At 38.4% G+C, this 26,628-nt stretch overlaps 1 protein-coding gene across 2 annotated transcripts; it reads left to right on the top strand.

The window, feature by feature from the left end:
* Positions 1-891: 891 nt before the first annotated feature.
* Positions 892-26,105, top strand: ZNF326 (zinc finger protein 326). 2 transcript variants are annotated; one of them, XM_082286939.1, is made up of 13 exons: positions 892-1,004; positions 1,502-1,576; positions 7,324-7,450; positions 9,502-9,907; positions 12,614-12,812; positions 14,541-14,575; positions 15,467-15,554; positions 17,802-17,916; positions 18,856-19,003; positions 19,324-19,423; positions 21,893-22,023; positions 22,950-23,045; positions 25,416-26,105. In XM_082286939.1, exons 1-13 carry the CDS (start codon positions 989-991, stop codon positions 25,575-25,577), a joined length of 1,698 nt encoding a protein of 565 aa, XP_082143065.1. In that variant the 5' UTR covers positions 892-988; the 3' UTR covers positions 25,578-26,105. The 2 variants fall into 2 exon arrangements, with proteins under 2 accessions (XP_082143065.1, XP_082143066.1); XM_082286940.1 differs by lacking the exon at positions 1,502-1,576 and having other exon boundaries at positions 935-1,004.
* The last annotated feature ends 523 nt before the right edge of the window (positions 26,106-26,628 follow it).

The following is a 26,628-nucleotide window of genomic DNA, read 5'->3' as shown; positions in this document are numbered from 1 at the left end:
AAATCTTTTGGCTGCATAGAGGAGCACAGTGTTACCTTACAACTAACCTCAAATGAAGTCTGTGTTTAACATCAGCCATTTTGAGTGTTTCAGTGCAGCCTGTTACAAACACAAAATACTTTGTCTGGGGAGTGATGCATCACAGAATCGCTGAATCATAGAATGTTAAGGGTTTGGAAGGGATCTTAAAGATCATCTAGTCCCAACCCTACCCCCCCAACAGGGGCAGGAGAGCCTCCCACTAGACTAGGTTGCTCAAGGCCTTATCCAGCCTGGCCTTGAACAGTGCCAGGGATGGGGCATCCACAGCTTCTTTGGGCAACCTGTTCCAGTCTCTCATAACCCATGCAGTAAATTTCTTCCTTAGTTAAAGTGGTGTTGTTAGGTTCATCAAAGGGGGGCATCACAGGGGGCATTTCTTAAAACAAACGGTTTATTTTGCAAAGCCATTTGGTTTGTGTAACACAACAGCAGCCCACACTGGGAACTGCTAGGACCCAGGGACAGAGCACCTCATGGCCAGGGCTGTGCAGCTGCAAGGGATGCCACTGAGGGCTCAGTCCCGCCAGACACTGCCTGACTTCAGGGGACCGTATTCTGAGCCACTTCATGAGGACCCGCCGGGAGCGTGCGGGAGGGTTAAGGTGTGGATGTCTCGCCACTCCTCGTCCTGCAAGCGGCTTCAAGCATGACAGGGCCCGACGCCAGAACACAAAATGGCGGCTGCCAGGGCTCAAAATGGCCGCCGCGCAGCCTCCCTCGTGACCCAGCCGACCCAGGCCCCGTGCGCGGCGCTTGGCACGGCGGGCCCGAGCCCGCGCTCCCTGCAGGCCGGCTCGGTCACGTGGCGCCAGGGCCGAGCCAATCGCCGCGCGCCGTGGCAGTGCGTGCAGCGCGCGGGTCCCGCCTCGCCTCGTTGTGGTGGAAGGCGCCATTGGGAGCCGCCGGAGCCACCGCCACTCTCCCGCCAGCAGCGCCCGCCGCCGCCATGGACTACGGGGAAGGTGAGGGCGCGCCCCCGCTGCAAGGGCAGGGCCCGGCCGCCGCCACCGCTGCCGCCGTGGGGCCCGGCCGTGTCTCAAAATGGCAGCGGCCGCTTTGTTACGCGCAGGACGGAGTCCCCCTCACCCACGTCCTCGTCCTCCTCCCCGCCGCCACTGCCGGGCTGGGGGAGCTGCGGCGGCGGCCGGCGGCGGGAGGGCTGCGCGGGAGGAGGGCCCTCCCGGGGGGCGGCGCGGGCGGGCGGGGGGCGCGGGCGGGGGCGGCGCTCCGCGGGGCGAGGCGCCCTGGGGGCGCGGGGTGAGCGGGGGGCGAGGGGGCGGCGGCGGGCGGGGGGGTGCGGGCAGAGCCGGGGGGAGCTCGGGGCGAGCTCTGTGAGGGGGTCGTGTCAGGAGCCTGGAGATCCGACAGGAGAGAGAGCCGCCTCTTGTTGCGGCTCCCTGTCTCTCCCCTCCAGCTCTTGCTAAGCACTAAGTCATTCTCACTGACCCATCCTCTCCAGCTGAAGACAGAGATTGGAGATTCCCAGATACCCCCATGCATTGTGGTGTGAACATGCCCAGTGGGTCAGTCTCAGGTATGAGCTATAAATACGTCTAACCTGTAAAAAGAGTTGGGGCTGAACAATCAGTGTTGACAAAAACAAAAAAGCAAACGGGTTGTTAAAAGTGCGTAACATGGTTTGAGTGCACATGTTGTTCTGGAGGAGTTGTAACTGTCTGGGAGTGAGACTTGATTTTCATCTTGGGCATGTCAACATGAACTCCTGCACGTTCCAAATGAAAAATTGTGAGATAAAGGAGTGGGAATGGGGGTGGGGTAGAAATACAGACTTTTCTTAAGATGATGCTTTTTTACATAAACCAGTATATTCTTGCAGAGTAGTGTATTTGATTCTTACTACTTCTGTTGAAAAGAAAGGATATTTTCATTTTTTATAAAAACCAGAACCTGTTACTGCTTGGGTTTTATTTGCTTCCCCCCCTAAAGTTTACTTTAACTAACAGTTTGGGAAGGAGCATACAGAACATACAAAGTCAACACCAAAAGCTACCTCTTGTTTTTACACTGTCAAAAGTACCATGTAGATAAAACAAAAAGGAATGCATGTGTTTTGGTAATACGACTGAGGTTATGAGTTTAGAAAAGACTCAAGAAATGTTTTGACATCTCTTGCCAGCATGCAAGCAAGTATTAAAAGGATCTTAATATAAAAGCTTTCCTGAAACTGTATCCAAGCCTCATTTACAGATCCTGTCAAATAAGTGCTTGCTGTTGGATCTCTTAATAGTCTTGCTGGCTGTTATATGGAAATAACACATTGGATGACAGATGCATCTTTGATTGCAATATAATAATTTTTGTACCACATTTCTTGAGTCTTAGCTTTTTTTTTGCCAATTATATTATTTTGCATTTATCTTTCCTCATAGTAAAATAGATAAAGATATTGCTTTGTTTTTTCATCTTTTGTATTGATTCCTAATTAAATGTCCATTTGATTTTTAGAATGAAGGGTTATTCTTAAGTAGTAGCTTAAGTATTTTATTGGAGTATTCACTGTAACTGTTTTTCTGAGATCTGATGACACTAGTATTTAAGTGAAGCCAGGCTCATCCTGGGGGAAGTAACTAATCAAATGTGTATTGTACAATTAAAGTGTTCCTTTCATGTGCTTCTGTAGTAATACTTTTCATTGTGTTAATTAAGCTTTCTATTATTTGTAATTATTAAAAAAGTTTAAATATGATGTATGCAGCTTGAAACTTTTACCATAACTCTTTATAGATTGTATGTACATAAGCAAGGCATGCATAAAAATTGTTTTACCCAGGTTCTGTAGAGGAGGCTGAAGGCGGTTTTCTGGGGGTTCAGAAGATGAGCAGTAGAGGGTGGATGTTGGGAGTTCTCATCTTTGCCTAGTTTTCATTTGAGCTCTTGGCAAGGTTCTTCCTGTTGGAAACTTTTAGCCAGTGGGAAGCACTTTCAGTTTTATGTCTGATGACTCCTGTAATTACACCATTGTCTCTTCCTGATGGTTCAGTTTGAGTCAGAGTTGGCCTTCAGAATAAATTATGTTAGTATTATTAGCAGAAATGTTATTAAATATTCATGTTAATATTTTAGTTACTGCAACTATTGTCCTTTTAATCTGGAAGAGGAAATGGCCTAAGGACAAGGTTGTGATCTAGCAACCTAGACATGGTGTTATGAAAAAGTAATGTGCCTGGAAAAATACTGCTTCCTATTGCACAGTGGATCCTTAAGCTTTTTGTAATCAAAATTTAGCTTTTTTGTCATTACTGCAAGATCTCTCTCATTTCTCATTTTCTTAGCCTTTTCATATGCTTCACATGGAGCACACTGTTTAAAATGATTTCTTGTCTTTGTACTCTGAATATGATTTCAATGTTCTCTGGTCTAAAGCTTTTTCTTTTAAATGGAGTAATTTGTACCAAGAAATTCTGAGTCTTATCTATTACTTGTTTAACTTTGTAGTTCTTTTCCTTTGGAAAATTTGGGGTTTTTTTCCGGACTATGGAGATCTATTTTGCAGCTGATTTAAATGTTCTCTCCACCAAATATGGTGTCTTTTTTTTTTAATTCATCTGAAAAAATAGATACACATTAACTTAATTTGTAAATTAAACTTTTATTTTAGTATCCCATTATCCCATTCTTTTTTATTTTAGAGGTAATGTTTTTTTTTCTACCTTTGACATAGCTTTTCTCCCGTCTTTACTATACCAGTAAACAAGTATGATCTAGAAATTAAAAACCAGCTAGTTCTTTGAAAGTTCTTCTATTTATATACTTTAGTTCAATAGCTCGTTCATCCACAGGGTATTTATGCAAGAAGCTGCAGATGCCAAAACCTGATTTATTCCCTTAATAAATTCTTTGTTTTGGAAGCTTTGATAATGCCGTAATCTCAGAGATACACTCTTTCATTTTTAAGCTTTAAGAGCAAATATGGACCACTGTTTTTTAATTTCTTTTTAATTCTGTAGTTTTCATAGATACACAGATACAGTATTTCTTCAAAGTTTTTTCTAATAAGCAGTTATTATTTAAACTTAAATGAGCTACAAGTCTCTTGACTTTTTGGTTTGAGACACTGGAATACAGTTCCTGGTGTTTTTTTCTCTAGTGCTTCAACACGTTCTCTTAGCACATGAAACAATTTCACATTTAGTCTGCACAGACAGGCAACTTCTGTATATGTCTACTGGTGGTGACAGTGATTATGAAATCCTTCTTATTTTTGTTTATTTAAATGAATATTGACTGTTGTTGTGTATGTTTCCCCTTTTTTAGGATAAAGCCTGTCTGGAGAACATACTTTCAGAGTAAAGAAAAGTTTAATACCTGAAGAAATACTGTACTTGTTAATTTGAATGCAGTATCTTTGTTGAGCTCTGGACATGAAGTATAAAATGTAGGAATCTTTGGTAAAGTTTGCAGCTGATGACTGAACCAGGAGGGCAGTGATTGGAATGATAGGTTAACTGCTCAGCTGTGTGGAACAGTTAATTATATAGCTGTAATGAGATCATAAGGTCACCTTCAGTAGATCAGGTCAAAGGTGTCTGTCCCACCTCACCAGTATCCTGTATGTCACTGTCTGTTTGGAGGCATGGAACAAGTAGTATAAGTACTCCTTTGGTATATTTATATGGCTTTACTGGTCTGCAGCTTGACGACTTTCCCAGCCAGAGACACGGTCTATGTTTGACATACTTTGAATTTCTTGTCTGCTGATTTATCCAATTTCTGTCTTAAATCCCTGTAAATTTTAAGTAACTTACTGCTTGTGACTCAGTTCCAGGACTCATATGTCTGTTTTGTGAAAAGTGAATTGGATCCTTCCTTAGCTTGTTCTGTGTAAACTTCATTTGCAACTTCCAGTTTCTTGTAGTAAATCATTCAAGTGGTCATCCCTCTCATGTCTTTGTACCTTTTGTATCCCCATTTTTAAATGTTAGTATATTATAATGTAGGTAGATGCAGGGCAGTGAGTCTGGAAAGGGATGAGTAAGTTGTTCACTGTTAGGGAGGAGATGGTGCTAATGTCCTAAAGACCGGGATTTGAGGATTTAGGGACTGGCATAGCTCTACAGCAAGACTGTTGATGTTACATAACATGAACTGAATAAGGAGTGTTGAGCAAGTGTGGATGTCCAAAGTTATCCTGTGATTGTAAATTGTATTTTAGCGTTTGCTTTCATGCTGAAAGTTTTAGACTAAAACTTTATTTCAAAATGACACTTCAAACCATTGTTTGGAAGAGTTCTTTGCACGTGAATGTTTTTGTGTTTTTCCAATACTGAACTTCCGGCATATGTATAACACTGGTCTCTACTTCCTATGCTGTAGTAGAATCTTGACAGTAGCAGGGATCTTGACAGTATGTTGTGTTCTTCCTTGCTGGATGATTTAATTCGGATCTCAACTCTTAACCTCACTGATTTTGTGCCATTGTAGGGCCTGTAGATAATAGGGAGCAGGTGAAACTAAGGTAAATTATTGTGTGCTTTCAGCTCAGGTATGTCAGTTTTCAGAATGTCATTGTCTTTTGATTGCTTATACTGTATTAAAAAATGTAACAACCTAGATCTGAGATTAGATGATCCCATGTTCAGTCTTAATTTCTGTGAAACTGAGTTATTTTCTTGACTGTCTTATCTTTTTGCTCATCTGCATCTTTATGTATACAGTCTTGAGGGTATTGTACTGAATTAGGTGGCAGATCATTCAGAACACTAGAGAGGAACATTAGATGCTTTTATTGGAAGCCTCAGCCATTTCTTTTTTGCAGTAACTCTTTGCAATTTAAATTGATGATGGGTGGTGCTACACGATTAGTATTTTGAAAAGGTTTTTTGTGCTTTGATTTTTGAATCTTTATTGTATGTTCAGAATATGAAAAGGTGCAGTGTGACTATGTTTGAAGGTTTTTATTTTTCCCAGAAGTATCATCTTTAATTTTTTAGAAAGTGCCTGTGATCATCAGAGTACAAATAAAATCAGCAGTAGGGCTTTATTTGTTGGAGTCCCTGTTCAGGCATGCTGAGAATATCTGTATAAAAGTGATATAGTCATCTTAATATCATTTGCGGAATCCTTGATGTTGACAGATAGAAGAAAGTAAATTACAGTGACTTGGTGTTAACAAGAACCAGGTACAAATGGGATATGATTTATATACGTGTTTTCAGCACTGCAGTGATTTTCATGAAATTATATGCACAGAGAGTTACTGTATTTCTTTAAATAGGACAGTTTCTTACGGCTTCAAGAGAGCTAATTGTCCTGGAAAAGTCAGTGGTGTACATGTGGAGATATTGAAATGTATAAAATACTCTCTCTTGTCAGAGTAAACAAGTACTTGGTTTTATTTTTATCCTTCCTATGTTCATTGTGTGTTCCTTCTCTGTTACCTTTTCTGTGAGTTTTGACTTGCCAGGTTTTGGTATTACCCAAAACTTAGTATTGGTTGGTACTGGGAGCAGTTGGTCTCCAGAATGCCAGTGAAGTGCAGATTTTGTGCGTTACAGGAAGACAGTGGATCATTCTCGTTATGCAGATCTGCAGCATTGTTTTAGTGCTATGAATTTGAGTGATTATTTACCCAGAATTTTTACTAAGACCCTCCAGTGCTGAGGAGGAAGTTGGTTCTTTTGCCAGAGTTCATTACAAGATATTGAGATGTCACCCAGTGACATCAGTTCAGTGAAATACCAGCATCTTAGTGCAGTTAGTGAGCTGCAGCTCAGTGCTGATTTGGGTGGATTTTAGTTTGTGCTAGATGGCAGAAAATTCTTTTGTTTGATGTAGCCTAGGTACAGAGCCTGCACTGAAGAATGACAGCTTGTAACCTTGACCCGGGGTCTCAATGTGAGTGAAGGTTTCTTGGGGCATTGGATAGAGAGAGCAGATGCCTGTCAGCTCATAGTATTATTAAAGGATTGGAAGTGGTCTTAATTCTGTACAAAGTTCTGACATATCCTGCATCAGGTGTCTTCGTTTAATTCTCTTAATATAACTTACATTGATTCCAGCTGATGGAACAATAATCCTGAGTTACCTACTACTGGGAAAAGTTATGAACGTGAACTTCCAGTCAGGAGGTGCTCAGATGATGACAAAGACACATGGCTTCTCTAAGCACAGTGTCAGAATTGGTTTGCAGCTGTCAATTTTATATTTTGTTTGTAAGCACCGTGGCAAAGAGTAAACCTTTTATTTAAGAATTTAAACTAGATTACTTAATAAGACTTCTCACTTGCTTTCTTTATAAACATTTTTCTGCTCTTTTTTTAGACATGGACCGTGATTATGGGCATGGAGGCTATGGTGGCCCACGATCCATGGACTCTTACCTTAACCAATCCTATGGGATGGAGAGTCATGGAGGTGGAGGCGGAGGAGGTGGTGGTGGTGGTAACAGGTAAAATAATCCTTCAGTTGTCCCAAGAATTGATCAAATCCAATTTAAGTTTAAATCATTCTTCTAACTTAAGTGTTCCTGAGGCATGTTGTTATGATTTTGTATGAACACTTTTGTTCTGAGTCTTCATGTTTGATAAATACTGGCAAATACTAAACTGTAAGTGCTAGATTCTTGTAATAAAATCAGCATTTTTGTGGAAAAGTTCGACAGTGAAACAGTGCGTCTGAATGAAAATAGCAAAAGTTTTGTTTTTAGTATTGTCTAGCAATTTGTAGCTGATTGGCCTGACATACCATTTCTGACATAGCAGACTAGACCTAATTGGTTTAGTGTCTTAGACTGAATCTATCAACATTCCGTTTTCAAGGAACATTTAGGGTATGTGTTCTTTGGTTTGAATGTGCAGTGCTCAAGTGATCTTGGTATTGAATCTGAAAGTCATGTCCAGATTATTTCATTGGAAGGTACTGATTACACTTGAAACTGTGTGCATGTTCTGGGCTACTTTGTAAGATGGATTAGTCTAAAACTAAAAATTCTGATGCAGTGGTCTTAAAGTTGCGTATTTAATGCTAGGATACTGTTACTTTGCTCTTTCAGGTAAAAACAACAGGGAGCAGCTGATTTGATTTAGGTCTTAATATTGTATTCAAAGAAGCATGCTTTTCAGAGTAGTGATTCTATCTTGGAGGAGATAAAATGTGAAGAAAACTTAGATAACCTGATGGTTTTCTTGTGTGCGCCCTTGAATTTTTGTCTGGCTGTAGCCAGATTACTGTATGGTTCCTGTCTGTAGTCACTGTGGTGCCACTGGGGGAGGACAGCACTAAACAGGGAGGCTGGAGAAGTGTTGTGTCTTGCTGCTCGGTTCTGTTAAGCATTTTAGTTAAGTATAACTTGTTTAATAATGAACATTAATACTGATTTAAAAGTCTGAGCAGAGATTCAGGAATGAGCTGTACCTACCATATAGTAATCTGCATATGATGGAGGTTGAATGACTACTTGAACACCAAAATGTCTCTTGCTATGTAACCCTAATATTATGCATGGGCTTTTCTAGTGTCATTTTCTGTGTATCTTTGAGTCTTCTGAGATGAACATATTTTAAAATTAAGGCATTCAGTTTACTGTAGATACAGTTAGTAAGTTGAGTCTCTTCTAGGTTATATTGTATCAGTTAAGGGATTGTCTTTCCCAGCTTCTCAATCACTCTATTATATCCCTGCAGGGGTATTAATGTGTTTCCCTTCCAAGTAGTTACAAATACTGATTTCTAGCCTGACACTGCCCCCACCCCAGCCAAAGCAAATTCTTGAAAACAGCTAAAGGTTTTAGCTCCTTGTTACTTTACTCTGAAATTCCAAGAACTGTTTTTGTGCCCGCTGTGCATGCATTGGGGAGACTTTCAAAATCTTGAGTTGCTAGACCTAATGGTCTGCAAGTGAAAGCTGGATACACCGAAGACCATTAACTCTTTTGATTGTGAGACTGAATTTTATAGGGAACAAATTTTCCAGAAAGTACAAATATGAACGAAGAGCATTTGTATTTTTCCTTTAAAATGAGAACTGTGAGGTACTTAAAACTCACAACTGTACCACGAAAAACCAAACCATTTTTTTTTCTCAATTCAGGACTAAGCCGCCTCTTAACTGCTGTTTATCTGTTAGACTGTGAGGGTATGATTTTGAAGAAAGGGGAGTTTGACTAGGCTTTGAATGTCTGCAGGTGATTATTTTTGTGAGACTAGGGCTGGGCTTTAATAATATTTTAGTAAATAAATGTTGCTGAAAATTTTAAGTAAACAAAGTTCAGGTATACTGAACTTTAGAATTGTTTGTAGCAAAAATGGCTCAGATAGCTTTCTATCTGGTCATAGTATGAATTGCCCAGCCCTAATCAAGATTAACCAATAACACAACTGTACAGACCAGTATAGTAATAAATTGATTTTAGTTGATAAATGTCAACTGATAACTTGTCTTTTGAAATGTATAACATTAGTAAGCTTACTTTTTTTTCTCCTCACTGTGCAACTTTTCCAGGTTTGGACCTTATGAGTCTTACGACTCCGGGTCTTCTCTGGGTGGGCGAGATCTGTACAGATCTGGCTATGGTTATAATGAACCCGAACAAAGCCGCTTCGGAGGTAGTTATGGTGGTCGATTTGACAACTCCTACCGGAATAGCCTTGACTCTTTCGGAGGTAGAAACCAGGGCGGGTCTAGCTGGGAAGCACCTTACTCCCGTTCAAAATTGAGGCCTGGGTTTATGGAGGACAGAGGAAGAGAGAGTTACTCTTCCTACAGCAGTTTTTCTTCACCCCATATGAAGCCTGCACCTGTAGGCTCTCGGGGGAGAGGAACGCCTGCTTATCCTGAAAGTGGATTTGGAAGCAGAAACTATGATGCTTTTGGAGGACCATCAACAGGCAGAGGCCGAGGCCGAGGAGTAAGTACAGAATCTTTTCAGATTCTTTTCACTAGACACTCTTTTAAACCCTTTCAAGACCACTGCTTTAAAATGAATGCACTGTTCAGTACAGTGTGGGGGTTTTGTCCAAGCAAACTATCATGGTTGACAATGTTTTTATCCCCTTGAAGCTGTCTTCAATAGAACCCAGTCCCTCTTTCTGCTGAAAGTTATGAGTAATAGACTAGTTGATAAGGTTTGTTAAATCTCTCCTTTTGTTTTAAAGGTGAAGATAAAAGTAGTAGGTTTGGTCTAAAAGGGATTAAAAGGACTTTCATTTTTCCTTGTAAACACTAGCATCTCTGCTGCTGGTGGGGAAATTTTTGAATATTGTAAAAGTTGAATTCAAAGTCTTTTGAAGTTTTGAGTAGGTTAAAGGTGCAATGTATAAGCAAAAAATAAAACCCAGGTTGTGAATGCTAGAGCAGTTTTTGGTTCCTGTAAAGGGAAAAGTTCAGCTAATTCTTTAGTATGTTGAATACATGTTTTATCAAACATCAACTCTTCTTTTAAACTTAATTCTTATTCTGACTTGTTTACTGGAAGGGTGATGGGGAGGAAATGGGAAAGGTGAGTGATTAGCAGTTACAGTGATTCTTTCTCAGAATTAAAGCATGGTTAAAGGGGCATCATCAACTTGAAATCGGGTCCTTTCACAGAGTTGAAATTAATTTCCACATAGTCCTCTTACTTGTATTAGTTTTGAAGGCTTAAGTTCTAAGTGCTTTCAGTGGATTCCCTCCCAGTATAGGGTTTAAAAAGTACATGTCCAAGAAACAGCATGATTAACTGTATGCAAAATAGTGGATTCCAGTTTGAGGAAGTAATGCTTCATGTTAAGTGAGCTAGGGGAAAAAATACAGCAGAAGAGAGTAAAAAACCCCAAACCTGACAGAAGTACTAACTTTAAGTTGATGGTGTCCCTTTGTCTTGGTTTTATAATCCCAGTTTTGATTTTTTAAAGCACGAAATATTCAGTGAATACCTTTCTGCCTGTGCCTCTAGGTGTAACTTACCTTTTAAAATTCCTGAACATGCTGTATTTCTTTGGGAAGTGATTCTTTAAACTATACAGCTTGTTGTAGCTTGAAGTGTAGAGGAAGATTATTTTTTACTGGGTCTTTTATGTGCTTAACTTGCGTGGTGGTTTTGTTCCAGAAAGTCTACTTTGCAGCATTCTTGAGTATTGTAGTTGCCATATTCAACTTTTAGCTAAGATTTGCACATGGCTGTTAGCTAGCATGTAGCATGGTACGAGAAAAAGATTCTAATCTTCATTTCTCTGCTTGTGAAGCTGAAAATGTTACATTCTTAAGCCTTTATGCCATCCTTTCAGAACTCATTTAGATCTGAAAGCTTTGTGCAGTTACAACTGAGTTCTTTTTTACTTTGCTTTAGAAATTTATCCTTTTAGTCTTTTATGTAATAAAGGAGAATGTAAAGACTAGACTACTTACTATATGTAAAATGCATTGCACCTTTAATAGGTAGATTGCCTTTAAAAAAAAAACAAACTTGAAATTATAAAGTGTGTACTTCATGTCAAATTTGTATGTGTCTGATGTAAATGTACATGCTAGGCAGTCTATAGCTTTCTCAACTAAATAAATTGACATGGAGATCTTGTGCATGGACTTCTGATTATGGAAAGTGCCTGTTTTGGTACATTCTGTCTGTCATTTAAAATGTGCTTTAAAAAAAGTCATACTTTTCCTAAGTATTTTGAAGTTTTTATGTTCTTTTAATTTTGACAGTGTAATATTAATTATCTTCTCATGGAAATACATATATTTCTGCTTATCCAAGTCACTCATCCAGTCTGTGGGCTCTCTTCTGCCCTTTATTAATCAAGTAATTAAGTTAACATTAAGAAGTATGTTAGTGCTTTCGAAAATATTCCAGCTACCTAAATTCCCCTCCTCAGATTACTCATTTATTCTGTGTCTTCAGAGAGGTGGCTTTCATATACAAGTGTCCACAAATGACTACATAATTCTAGAAATAATGGAAAGGTTTAGTCTTTCAATGGAATTTTCATTCCTATCGCTGCATTGTTTTTGTATCACTCTCTCCAAGCCCAACTTAAAAATTCTGATTTTATTGAATTCAGTGGGAAGATAAGTAAAAGAAAGAGGGGGCTTCCTCCAGTTAATCACTGTTCCACACTGGGCTACCTTCTTTACTCAGTTTTCAAATCATTACTATATCATTTTGCATAAGATGCAAAGCAAGGAAGCTTTTTTAATCTGGTGGTGGCTTTTTTTTTTTTTGTGTGTGTGTGGTTTTTTTAATTTTTTTTTTTTTTTTTTTTTGTTAAAAACTGAGTTGCTAAGCTCTGGTTTTTTTCTCAGATGGAGGTGGAATTCATTATCTAGAGAATCTGAAGAGAGGAGCCAAGATGTTAGGCTGAGATGTTAGGTTGAGATACGATAGATATGTTCGTTGCCTGGACAATGGTTCTGAATAAGCAGAAACACAGTTTATACATAAATATTCCTTCTACTGGACAAACACCCACAAAGCCATTGCACAACAGAACGTCAGACCAGGAGCTTAAGTTTCTCCTGCATTTTGCTCTAGAACACAGATTTTAGTTAAGTTCACAGCCATATTGTACCAAGTAGTTGTTTTATTTATATTGATTTCATATACTAATACCTTCCTCTTGATTTTGCAAATTTTCAGCATATGGGAGACTTTGGCGGAATGCACAGACCTGGGATTGTCGTTGACTATCATAATAAACCCAGTCCTGCAGCAGTTGCTGCAAGAGGAATAAAAAGAAAAATGATACCACAGCCATATAACAAACCTGGTGGGACATTTATCAAGAAACCCAAAATGACAAAGCCTATTTTGAAGCTGAGCCAGAAAAAATCACCTAGTAAGTAGCAAGTGTCAGAATTTTAAAGTTAAAATTACTGATTTTTTTATTAAATAGAATTTACTTAGTTTTAATATTCAGGAAGAGGGCTCTGTATGCTGTCTTGTAATTCTTCATTTTCTACCTTAGAAGTAGTCCTCAGTGAATTTTATGAATTTACATGTCTAACTTTTCTACTGCAAAGGTAATTTGCTAAATGTTACTGAATATTTTGATGTGTTCAGATATGTATCATTGAAGGCTATCTCACTGAGACTTTATGATGATAGTTCTGTGGAGGAAAATTTTCACCACTAAAAATAATGTCAGAGCTCAGGTTGTCTGAAGAGACAATGCCTGACTAATACTAAAATGTGCTCTTGCATGAGCCTGGGCCCTGCTGTCCAAGTTCTTTGGATATAAAAAGTAGTGCACCAGCTGCAATGCAGTTAAATACAAGGCGTGGGTGAAGAGGAGAGGGAAAAGGAGGGAAACTGCAAAAATGGCAAAAACTGTTACAGAATAATTCATGAGAGGCAGAGATTGCTCCCACTTGTAAATGAAATGCTGTAATGACAAGAAGAACTGTAAATGTGATGGATAAACTATAAATACAAACTGCAAATTGTAGTAGTGATGCTTGGTTTCTTTAACTTCCATAAAGATATTCTACAACTCTAATATTAAATTTTTCTATTGCAGTCAAAGTTGGAGAAAAAAAGTCAGTAGTGACGTTTGAATAAATTATTTGCTTTGAGGGAATGTAAATTTGAGTGATATATATTATGAACAGTGTGTACAGCAGTCAGATTTTAGTTTTTTATGCTTGTCATTTCCTAGTAATTTAGATCAGTGTTTTATGTCACTTGGTTTCAAATCACACCTGATAATTGTTTAAAGTTGCTGTCACTCATAGCTTGCAAGGTAAATGCACAGACGTGGCAGAAGCTTTGACACGTAAATTCTGGTTTTGATTTTGTTCTGGTTACATTACTGTGTATTACATAAGTGTTCCCTTAACTGTATCATCAGGAGTACTGTACAGATCCTGGGAACTGGGTGTATAGAACACACTCCTCTGATATTTGTATAGGGAGCTTTATTGGTGATCTCGCCGGCTTTGTTGTGATGAAAAGGGTCTGTAAAATGCACATCCAAGTTCTTTCAGTACTTTTGTGCATTTTCCTTTCTAAACTACGGTCAGACAGAAGGTTTCTAATTTATTGTCTGATCCCCCTCACTGATTTCCACAATCCAAAGACCAATGTACTACATAGTACTGATGTTACTTTAGGAAGTGGAATAGATGGTGCCTATGAGAATGCAGCCTGTCCTGTGGCTCTGAGATTAGGGAGAAGAAAATGTTGAGTAGTTTAACACAGTTTCTGAAACTTAAACTGAGAGACCTAAGCAGTATCATGTAGTTGAAAACTAAGAAGTGGGTGGCAACTAACAAATTTTGATGCAGTTGGTATATATCGTATGAATGAAAATATATCTCAAAATTGTATTGTCTTTCAACCTTGAAATTCTTGTTTTGGAGTTAGGTATAGATGATTGCTTCTAAAAGTGTTTAGTTTATAAGGCTAACTGATTTTACATTTAATAGTATTACTAAACTGTGATAAATTGTAAATGTAGACAATCTTTCCTGCATAAGAAGCTGATTTTTTTCCTAAATATCTTATTGTCTTAAAATGAATTGTCAGTGACAGCACTTTTGTATTGTTTCTCATTTTATGTCAATAGACATGAAGACATCTTACCAGGATTCTACCATAGAGGTAAAGATTCCCAGAACTGGAAAATGTTTTGATTCTTTGAGAAGTTTGCATAGTATACGTTAAGACAAATAATTCTTAAGCTAGAGTTATAAAATTGAGCATTAAACTATGTAAGTTTTTCTAAACATGGTTTCAAGTTTTTTTTATTTTATCTAGTACTGTCTTATTTTGGTGGCAGTTGATGTTCGGTGAAAGATGTAGCTAGTGCAGATAGCCTGGAAAATGAATTTTGAAGTGTATTTGTGGACCCTACGTGTTCTTGTAATGCACAAGAGAGCTCTCATATGAACACTTCTCATGTTGCCACAGGTAGACAGCTTGAACTCATGCACCTATGACCTGCTTGGGTGGGTACAAAGGCGATTACTAAACAGCAGTGAGGAGGAATGGATAACACATAGACACATCAAGGAGAGAGGGTAAATAAAAAAAGAATCAGTGTTAAAAGATGTTCTCTGATAGGGTAGGAAGATTAGTCCCTGCCCTCAGACAGCTCAGTTGCAACACTATGTAAGAATGTTGCTAGTAAGCTAAGCATGTGTGTATATATATCCTGGTTTAATGTTGCAAGACTGGAATGGCACTTCCCTTCTTTTTGAGTGACGGTATTAACACCTTCTCAACTAAGTAAAAGTCTGGATTGGAAGTCAAAATATTTATATAGAAAACAATTTTGATTGTGAAAATAATTCACTAAGGTTTCAAGGCATTACAGAGAAATGGAGAGCTAGAAGTGTTTGTACACTGAGTTCAGCAAAATACTCAATTCATTTCTTTCATTGTCATATTTAAAAAATAGCAAGTAACAGATTATTGGAAATAATGTAAATTACGCTGCCTTTCTGGATTTAGAATGGCTTTTTTTTTAATTTATGGATTTGACTTTATTAGGAAATTGAAGTTGATACAAGTGGTGCAGTTGTTATATATGAAGACTTTACAAGAGATGCTTATGATCTTGGATATCAGACTTTTGGAGGTAAGTCAGTTTGCTTTGTCAGGTAAGGTATTGTAGGTATTCTGTTTGTGAGACTGAGAGAATAGATTTAGTAATCTTGTATGTATGACCTCTAGTAGTTATCTGGTAGCATGGCTTTGTTTTTGGTTTTTGTTTTTTTTTTTAAGTTAAAAAATTTAAGCTGTGGCAAAATGGTTGTAACATCCATCCATTACTTGGTTTGTTTTTTCATGCTTACAGTGTCTCTGCTCTCTGATCATTTCAATATGTTGTTGTTTGCCTTTTTTTTTTTTTTTTTTTTTTTTTTTTTGTGAAAAAAATTTGTGGTCTTCTATACTTGCTTCCATTCCATTGCTTGAATGTTGTTCATCCCACTGGTTCCTCACCCATATCCTATTATTTATCCCACTAGCTGATCAACCTCACCCTTAAACCCTAGGTGAGTCACTTTTATAAAAGTGGATTCAGTTATCTTGGTGAGCTGTTGTCAGGAATGCGGGGTTTATTTCATGTACAGTCTTAATGAAACAGATTTATTATTAGTTTACATAAAATCATTTAAAGTGCACATTAACTGTAGTGATTCCAGACGCATAGACAAAGAAATCCAGTGATAAGGCTGAATTTATTTTTAGTCCCCCTTTCCTTGTGTGCTGCCCTATTACATATTGCTTAGACTCATTAGATGGCAAGGAGGGCTTGAAATTTGCAGCCAAATCGGTGTTTCTTTTCTTGAAGTAATAGTAAATATTTTGAGCTTATTTTTAAATTGTGTGGGTTTCTTTTTTTTTTAAATGTTTGCATAAGTGCACTGAAGAAAGAAGGAGCTTTTAGTTTATATGTAGGTTCAGGTCTTCATTCCCCAGATTCTAACAGGACAGGCACTTCGGTTTGTGAGCTTGAGAGTCAAAAAGAGGCCATTTCACTCCACAGAATTATCATACCAGATGATTTTTACAGCAGTAAAGCAAGTGCACCTTTGCATATTTCCAGGGTTGGTGGTAATGCACTAAATGAAAGTTAAATGCTGAGATCAGTATGGGAATTGCCTCTGTGGGTAGGTAGGTGGTTTTTTGTTTTCAATTTGATTTTTTAAAAAAGTAGTCTTACGGACAGGAGTTTTTCTCCTCTCTGGATCACAGTAAATTTTGAAACTCTTTGCTACAAAATGATAAACCTTAGGATAATCAGGAACTGTTGGTCATGGAGAAGTTTTCAGTACTCAGTGACACTTCTCAAGCCACAGAGTGTTTTGCAGTCTTGGTGTTTGTGCATGATGCTGTTGTATGTTCCTTTCTGTTGCTGTTTGGATGGACATAGATTTCCTGGAGGCTGACCTCTCTTCTAAGGTTGAACTGTAGAAGAAAACAAAGTGATCCCCTTTTTTTCTGGTCTAAAACTACCCACTGAATATTCTAATTGTTCTCTTTGTCCATAGACTATTAAAGCAGACATAGGAAAGACAAACATAAGTGCACTTATGCAAAAACTCAGTGTCCTTGGAAGTCTTAAATGTTGTAGAACTAAATTCTGTTCATTTCTTCATTCACACTTTTACTTACATGCCAGGTGGTAATTTAATCAAGTTCTTCTCTGGAGGTTTGGTTGAGTTTTTTGTTGTGTGGTGAATCTGTCTGTCCTTGTCTCTCGCCCCCGCCCCCATTAACTGGCTTATCTTTTTGGCTGAAAATCTTTGGAATATTTTTCTGTGAAATCAGGTGAAGTCTAGTGGGAAAAAATAATAAAGTTGTTGAAGTTCAGTTTGGGTACCATACCTTAAAGCAACACTGTCTTGTCTCCTTTATGAGAACTTTTGCTTTTGGTTTTGGAAACTGCCTTCTCAGTAGAAGAGATGGCCTCTAGATAGTTTCTTTTTATGTGAGGGAATTGTAGCAGTGGTGCTCTAAAAATGTATAAACAATGTGTTTTTCCCCATGCATTTCCAGTTACCCTTTTCTGGTCACTTATTTGAAGAGGCGTTTAATTACTACAGTGAAGGATTTGTTTTAACTGAATTTCTTTTATGACTGTAAACTAGAGTGTAAACCCTTAGCTGCTAAGTTGAAAACAAGTGTTTAAATTGGTTGTCTTCAGAGGAAGAAAACAAAGCAAAACTTTCAGCATGTTTAAGGAAGCCATTGAACCGTGTTCGTGCAGGGTCTTTCTCTGCATTTTGAAGTGTTTGTGGAGGAGACAGGGAAGACAGGTACTTCTGCTGTTGGTTGGTTGTTTTGGATTTGGTTTTTAATCCTTGAATTGTATGTTAAGATGGCAAAGGAGAAGTTAAAAGTGAGGAAGAAGAAAAGCGGCGCATTGAGGCCAGAAGAGAGAAGCAAAGGCGTAGAAGGGAGAAAAACAGTGAAAAATATGGCGATGGATACAGGTTTGTGCTGTAACTTCTGTGTTGTGTACAGTGTTTTTCTTGCCCTTAATGCCTCTCTAAGAACACATCTTTTTTTCCTTTGGACTGATTTTAGGAAAATAAAATGCAACAAAGAAATGAGGGAAAAACCCACCTCCTTCCACACCCCTCAATTTCCCCCACTCCCCAGCAAAAGCAAAAAGCTAACCCAAATAAAGAAAAAAACTCAAGCCAAAACCTGGCACCCAAATTCGGTGGCTTAGAAGGCTGGATGTTTCATCAGACCACTGTTGTATCAGAAAATGCACAATTTACTAACCCCTTGTCCCCCACAAATGCATCAGTGCACACTTGAGAAGCAGCTTAGAATGGTACTGCTTTTGAACTATATGTTCATGTTGACTTAAAAAGCTGTTAGAAAATGATTTTATTCTGGTTTTATTTGTGTGTGTGTGTGTGTGTGTGGTCAACTGTTTTGTAGCAAAAGTAAGTACATAGGTTTGTAACTTTCTTAGTCTCGCCCAGTGGCTGTGCTGTACAAAACTGTTCCGTGTCAGTGCAGTATATGATCATGGCATTGGTGACTTTTCTTCATTGTACTGAGGAGATTATATTTCCTTATAAAGATTATATAGTTTTTGTATGGAAAATGAGCTTTAAATGAATTCTTCTGATTAGTTATGGTTAGGAATTTGTGGCCTGGCCAGGCTATGTTTCTGTGCCCACAAGAAGTACTACAAAAGGTGACAGGAAGTAGAGAGCTGCAATAGATTGACTCACAGAATAATGTGGCTTTTAAATGCCTGGCTTCTGATTTCAGCAGTTTGTGTCTCCTGCAATTTCTTTTTCACTTAGGCTTCTTTAAAGAATGCTTTTCCTCTTCTCTTTCTGATTTGGTTTGTCAAGTGTCATAGTTTTGAGGAGTTTTAATAGTAATATTTAATGTATTTCTCTTGATAGAATGGCATTTACTTGCTCGTTTTGCAAGTTTCGAACATTTGAAGAAAAAGAAATTGAGTCACATCTGGAGAGTGCAGCTCACCAGGAGACATTGGATCACATCCAGAAGCAAACCAAATTTGACAAAGTAGTGATGGAATTTCTTCATGTAAGACAGCTGGTTTTGATCTGTATAATACTTTTACATGAGAATGTAGTTACACTTTATGATTTATTTTCAAAATATGCTTAACTTACCGTTAATTCTTTTGTAGATGAATTTTGGTGCAGCACATAATACCAAAAGTTGAAGCAAATTCTAAGTCTGTAAAGTACTGTTGCTTTAATAGCTGAAAGTAGTGCTTTAAGAAGTAATAGCAATTATTTACTGTTTGTTGTAGAACTATGTTGAATTTTTAAAATATGGGTTAATATTGGAATATAAACAGTTGTACATCACAGGTATTTACAATTTTTTTCCTTCTGTAGGAGTGTATGGTGAATAAATTCAAGAAGACAGCGATGCGTAAGCAGCAGACAAGTAACCAAACGGAAAATTCCCAAGCTGCTGAGAAAGATATAATGGAAGGTGAGTAATGTGGAGCTCTCCTGGTCTTTTTCTCCTTTCATTCTTCTTTGAATTTGATAAAATGGATTGAAACAGTTAGTTTTCACATGTTTTCTGTACCTGGTTGGGATTCCTTGCTTCATTTCTGATAAAATGTGGAATGTAAGCACAGCAGGAGATAGCAAACCTTGTTTGTTTGCTATCCAGGTAGCCTTGTCACAAGGGGAGATAACGTGCTAGGTACTTGACAAACATTTATGTGGGCTTTGCCACAGTCATGTTCAGGATAAGGCATGAGGAGTGACAACAGGTGGATGCAGTAGATTTAAAGACTGTAATAAAGCAGTAAGGTGATAGTGGTCAAATATGATGGCAAGGATTTGGAAAAATGTAAATAGAGTTTCTGTGGTTTGGATGAAGAGTGACAAAAGGAGGAGTTTGAGCATTTTTTGGTTAGCCAAGATGCATCTCGGGCTGAATTTTTTTCCCCTTGGCTGCCCTACAGGCAGTTTTCTAGAGCATTTCATGTGTCTCTGCTTTGCTGTGCCATATCCTCCCATTCTTTGCTTGAGGGACTTCAGAATGGGCTACAGCCAGAGGAGACATCTTTGAGTCCCTTTATTTTAGGCAATAACTATTTCAGTGTGTAGTGGTTTTGGTTCAAAGTATTCATTACTTACTCATTTTCTTTCTGTGAGATAAGAATTAGGAGAAAAGCAAAGCAGGCACAAACCTTAAACAGTTGCAGTACAATGAAAGAGTTTTATTACTAATAGAATTAAAAGTAAAGAGACAATAACAAAACAAAATTAAAGCAAATCCCCCCCCCCCAGCACTTCTCTCCTTTTACCTAGCTCACACAAGGGATAACAGAACATGGGATGTTAGTCAGCGTTCCAGTTCTTGAAAAGTCTCTCTCTTATGCTTAAGGGAAAAAAAGGGTTTTTCCTTCAGTTGCACGTGGTTCCCAAACTGCCACCAACAGCAGATCCGCCCGGAAACAAACAATCTGCTGTGTGTAGAACATCTCTCCCATGAAAAATCTCACAGTTCCTTCACACTGCAAAACATGGGCCATCACATGGGGTTATTCATCTTTTTAAGGATAAGTTCTTTTGGCCTGCACACAAAGGCTCTTCTTCGCCACAAGTCTCTAACAGCCTCTTACTTACTATAAAGCCTGGCATCGGCATTCTTCACAATCTTCACAGGCACACGAAGATACTCCATCCCCCCATGTTCTTCAAATGGATTAAAGAGACAAACAGTTTGTGGTATTACAGTTTCTTACCACGGCATGCAAGAAGGTTTCTTTTAAGCTGCCCGCCAGAATCGCGGCACCGCCCTCTTTTCTCCCGTCGCCATTTCCAGCTCCGTCCCACGTGACTCACTTCTCTTTCTCTCTGACTCTGAAGCCGCCATGCTGAAGGGTGTTCTTGTTCAGGCTTTACGGTGGGGAAAGCCTCGCTCCCTTTGTGCTGCTGGCTGCGTGGTGTCTTCTTCAGTTCAGCACGAAGTGTGCTGGCTGCAGACAGGAGGCTCTGCCGGCTCCCGCTGACTCCGCCGGCTCCGCATGGAGAGGAGAGGGACCCGCTGGTCCCCAGAAGCCGCGCTGGATGGGTTTAGCTGTGAGCAGTCCATGGCTGGGTTTAGCTGCCTGTGGCTCTGAGGCAGTCCCCCCCAGCCACCCAGGGTCCGTGCCACAGCGTTGGGAAAGGGGGAAAGGGGCAGTGGCCCCGGCCCGGCCCGGTGGGGCCGGGAGGCTCCGGAGCCCCCACCTCCCAGCAAGCGAGCTCCGACCAAAAGGGGAAGTCCTGCCTTTCTGTGCGGTTTAAATATGTAAATTGTGAGAAGCGTAATTGGTCTTAAAGACTGTCCATCAACTCAGGGTCAACCCAATACACAGTGTTACTTAATTTGAACTTACATGCTAAAAGCTACTTAAAAATGGATATAGGCAACATCTTAACAGTCTCACAAATTCTTTTCTATTTTCCATAAGTACTGGAAGGCCTGTTTTCCTTTGTGCTGAGAATGTTCTGTTATCAAGCTAATATTTAAAATTGTAAGAGGAGTTGGATTCATGTGCTTCTTCCTGATGGTGAGGGAGGGCAAGGAAATAAATTAGTTTTTATAAGGGGTAAAGTAAGTGCAATTACTTTGGTGAAGCTTTGTTTGCTGTATCAAAATGTCTATGTTTAAGGATATTGGTTATTGTTGATCGAAAATAGATGCCATTTTTGTGCATTGCCTGGGTCTCATGTGTAGTCTGTGGAGAGGTGGAGTATTGAAAAACTTCCTCTTCCAGTATTGCCCTCAGAGAGCCTAATTTTGATGCCTGAATTTAGGCAAATATTCCTCAGTGGTTCAGTTTGACATGTTTAACAACTGAGAGCTCTTAATTTTTGGGTATAAAACAAACAAGCTGCTTTTCCAGTTGCCTGAAATAACACATTTTGTGTTAATGATTTGTTGTATCTTCCTTGGCAGGGGTTACAGCTGATGACCATATGATGAAAGTTGAGACTGTTCACTGCAGTGCTTGCAGTGTCTATGTTCCTGCATTGCACAGTTCTGTTCAGCAACACTTAAAATCTCCTGATCACACAAAAGGAAAACAAGTAAGAGATGACATATTATTTTTTAAAAAAGGCAAGCATAATGTAATAGTAGGTGAAAAGTGTTACAGTTCTTGCTGCAAGTAATTTCTAAGTTCTTGTTGATGTGTCTTGTTCACTAGAAAGCTGTAATGTCCTTACTACACTTTGTAAGTTTAACACCTCAGGAAGTAGGCAGCACTTAAGCACCCCAGCTAATGAAATGCTGGTGTGCTTAATAGCTGCCAGTAGAAAATCATGAGAAAGTTACTAGAAATGACATGTTTATTTTATGAGATTCGTTTTACGGAGTTTAAGTATTGGAAAAATTTTGTTATTCAGATTGAAAAACAAAACACATGCATTTCTAGCATTTATAGTTATATCATAGTGTCTCCTATCTTGGTGATTATCTTTTTAATTTGAAGACAACTGAGAGCAGTTTAGAATTAGCAGTCATGTCGTATTTGTCCCTGTTACAATTTTTAATAATACTCTCTAAGGCTGGTAGAAGGGTTGAAAGAGTAGTATGAGCATGAGAGTAAGCAAGATTGCCAAAGTTATGTTTTGTTTATATATGAGCTTGTGTGACTGTAGAATGTCATAGAATATTTTGGGTTGGAAGGGACCCTGAAACTGAGCAGGATCATCTTCGACAATATGTTAGGCTGTGATGGAAAAGTCTGAATGTTGTCTGTTGGTGAGAACAGATAACTGGTTGTAGTTCATTATATAAGCAGGCTACATCTTTTGATCATGCTAAAGCAACATGCTATAAACACTACCAAACCTAATTGAACTTACGTGGTTTGGACTTAAGTACTAAGAACAAGCAGTTCATGCTGTAATATGTTCATTATTTTGTTTACAGAAACTGACCGTGAATTCAAATTTGTGTGACAGTTGTTACAGGAACGTGATAATTATTCACTGTCAAATTTGTTTCCTAGGCCTACAGAGAACAAATAAAAAGGGAGAGTGTTCTTACTGCTACCAGCATCTTGAATAATCCTATAGTCAAGGCACGATATGAGCTGTATGTGAAGGTAAGATGCACATGGAAAGAAAATAATTAATGTTTTCCATTTCTCCGTGTTGATAGAGTTTAACCTCAGTGCTCTGTCTTTTAGATAGCTCAGAGATTTAATATACTTTTAATGTATTCTGCCAGTCATAAATCATTGTCTCAGATAAATTAATTTGCGGGAAAAATTACTGCCTTCAGATTCACCAGCTTTTGGTTTTCATTTACAACTTATATCTAGGCAGTTTTTAATTGGATGCTGTTATAAAAAAAAATCCCAAAACAAACTTCAGGCAAACATCAGCAGTGTCTTTAACTCTGTATGTAATGTTAACTGCAGGGCACAAAACACTTAACAAATTACTCCATCTTTACATTTAGAAGCAAAAGCTCCAGCATGTGGGTTTGTACTGAAGTACAGTGTGCACACTACTCAGCTACTTTTTATTCCATAGAATTTTTAGGGTTCATGACAGAAACAAAAGTTTACAACAGTAGTTGATGAGATCAGAGAATTTAAAAGGCATGGTAACCTATGTTGTAGATACATGGCCCCAGAAACAGGTGAATCCATTTTAGCAAAATGGAGGGTATTTTTCTGGTGGGCCACTTACTTTGCTAAGTGACTCTGTAATACTGTTGTTAGCTGTTTCTGGATTACTTTTAATTGACTTATGATTTTGCCTGTGCCCTAACAATAGACAGGCAAAATCATAAATCAGTTTTTCAGACAAAGCAGTACTGTCTTTTGGAAATATGGTAAGGTATGAGCCAGTGCCCAAGTTAATAGTGATTTAAAATGTCAAATTAGTCATGTCCTGAAAAATTATGTATGGATGGGTGTGTGAATCAGTTTCAGACAACTGTTCTGTATCTGTCAAGTAAAGGTTGCAAATGGCCAGGTGCCAGAGCCTGGAATACCTGCCTGTATTTCCGGCCGCCTTTTCCATGTTCCTTATGCCTGGTATGCATTGTCCAATACAGCCCCCTAGCGGGAGACTGGTAGAAGGGAGCATGGAAATTTGCCATTCATCAGCTCAAAAACTGAGCAAAGTAAAACTTGCAAAATTGCCTTCACAAGGAGACCACTGATGTTTTCAGAATGAGTAGGACTGGAGTTTTCTGTGGTGGGCTGAAATTAATGCACATTCACTGGGACCTGCTCAGTGAGATGTATGTGGCTTCTGGTTATGCAAATTCCTTTCATCCTTATCCAAATGTATAATGAACTGCAGACTGAAGTAGTTCAGTTTTCATATACAGCATGTGATGGAGCAGAGCACTCATGCATTTGGGGCGTGCAGTCTTTCAGGAGAGTAGGGAATCTTTGTTATAACATGGTCTCAATTCTGCTTTCTTTGGGTTTAATCTGAATTTGAATCTGAATTTAGGATTGCTCTCAATTTTTAGCATAATACTGAATCCAAATTTTTGTTTCATGGCATTTGCTGAATATTTTTATAGTTCTCTAATTTTTCAGTAGCCACCTGGAAGATTCTACTTGAGAAATGTAACTGAAGTGGAAAAAAAGGGCAAAAAAGGATAAGGGGCCTAGCATTCAATTTTTCTTCTGTATCTTCTTTTAAATAATACTCTTAAAGTCCTAGTCCTGGTGCAGTTGGTGGTTGGTGTCATGTTCAGATCAGACTTGCTTTATCAGATGTATGAACACGAAACGAGCTTTAGCCAAGAAATTACTAATAGTTCACGTTGTTATTATTCATTGATTGTTCAGAGTTCTTAATTATATGAACAGGGGAAGGCTGAGGTAATGCCATGGTGAACTATTGTATGAAATGGAGAAAATATAAACCCAGAAGGCCAATGTGTTTAAAGTACTGAGAAAACTGTTAATTTTTCTAGGTCAACAATGGAATGAATTTCAGGCTAGTCAATGTAATAAATTCTAGATTTCTTTTTCATTTTTTGAAGAGTTTACCTTTTTTCATAGAATTATTCAGAGTGAATAAAGACTGTAAGTAAGGAAAAGCAGAACAAAACTCTTCTGTTTCAATTTGGTTTTAATTGGGGAGAAAAAGGAAGCAGCTGAAGTTCTCAATTAAAACATGTTGAAAATTAACCATGTCATTTTAATATCTGAATGTTGTAGTGAAATCTGTATTTAGCATACTTGGCTTTTTCTCAGTGCCATTTCCACTTTCATTGAAAGAGTTTGTTGGGATCCCAGTTTCCCATGTCCATAAAGATGTGGTGTTGCTAGTTTTAAATCCAACTTGTTTTGATTTTCTTGCAAAAAACCCACACTATTAAAAAGCTGTATAAAATAATGTAGCATTTCTTAGTGGCTGCTCCTTTCATTCACTGAAACGATGAGTATTATTTTATATTTGAAATAAATATCAAAGTGTTTGTTTTCAATCTTCTACTTCAGGGTGAAAATCCTTTTGAAATTAATGATCAGGCTCAGGAGCAGCAAACAGAAGAAGAAGACAAAGCTGATGAGCCGGCTGAGGGTGAGGAAGAGGAGGAAGAAGAAGAGGAAGAAACTGAAGAACAAACTGACTTCACTTTAGACCACACTGAAGATAACTAAGTGCAAGAACATAAAAATACATTAGTGGGGGCAAACCAGCTTTTTATTTCTGCTCTAAAGTGGCTGGGACTTTTTAATAGTCTCAAATGGAGCTGAAGATTCCCCACCATATGCATGCATTCCATTCCATGGAGAACTTGTTTATATAATTCCTCTGTGTTTCTGATTTTGTTTAAAATGAAATTAAGACTATTTTAGTTGGGCTTTTTATAGAAAACTGACTGTTAAAGCTGATCAAACATTGTGTTGTATATTTTTTTAAGCATCCTATTTTTTTGGTGTGTGTATTGAAAGTTGGATATAATAACTTTTGGTCTAATCAGTTGAAAAGGAAGGCACATCTATGGAGTAAATACTTTAAAAGCTTTATTATGTAAGCTTATAAATATTTACCTCATAGTACAGAATGAGTAACTTCAAAAATTGTACTGTTGAGTGTGGCTGTTTGGGGGACTGCATTGCACTCTGTATAATAGAGTATGTGTTTATAATATGCCTTGTAGCTTTTTGTGATAAAGATGTACCAGTTTGTAGCAATAAAATACTTAAGAAATATTACTGTTTAAAGTGTCTGTAGTTTAAGTATTTCAGAAATTTCCCCATGCTGACTACTAAACTGATTTCAAATTAAATCTTGATTGATACTACCATTGAAATTTTTAGTTGCATCTTAAGTGACCCATGTTATTTATTGCTGGGTTTTGATGTGCTCAGACTCCACCTACCAGGACAGGTAAGTACTTAAGCCTCAGAGCGTGCCTGGGGGAAGCATGCTTTCTGTATTTTTACATGTGGTGTACTCTTGTCTGTCTTAGAAATTACATATGAGTACACCCGTGTTTTTTCTACGGTTCCTGCTAATGTAGTTTTTGACTAATGAGAACTGAAAATGTCTGATTTGACTATTTCTAAGTGCAGCAAAGTAACTCACACCATTTTTCCCTAAATAAGGTAACTTGACACAAGTAACTACAATCTCCTGTGGTGCTTACGGGGAATTTTTTTTTTCAAAATCTCACCATAAATGTAATGCTGCACATTTCTTTTGGAG

Source organism: Coloeus monedula, assembly GCF_965178545.1.
Source record: "Coloeus monedula genome assembly, chromosome: 9".
Taxonomy (NCBI): Eukaryota; Metazoa; Chordata; class Aves; order Passeriformes; family Corvidae; genus Coloeus; species Coloeus monedula.
The sequence above is the reverse complement of the archived record's forward strand: the minus strand, read 5'-3'. Positions and strand labels throughout refer to the sequence as shown.

Bases quoted from the DNA above. Each gene is read 5' to 3' on its own strand.
- ZNF326 (XM_082286939.1), top strand. The intron at 9,908-12,613 runs GTAAGTACAGAA...GCAAATTTTCAG, and splicing joins GCAGAGGCCGAGGCCGAGGA to CATATGGGAGACTTTGGCGG. The intron at 15,555-17,801 runs GTAAGTCAGTTT...TTGTATGTTAAG, and splicing joins TGGATATCAGACTTTTGGAG to ATGGCAAAGGAGAAGTTAAA.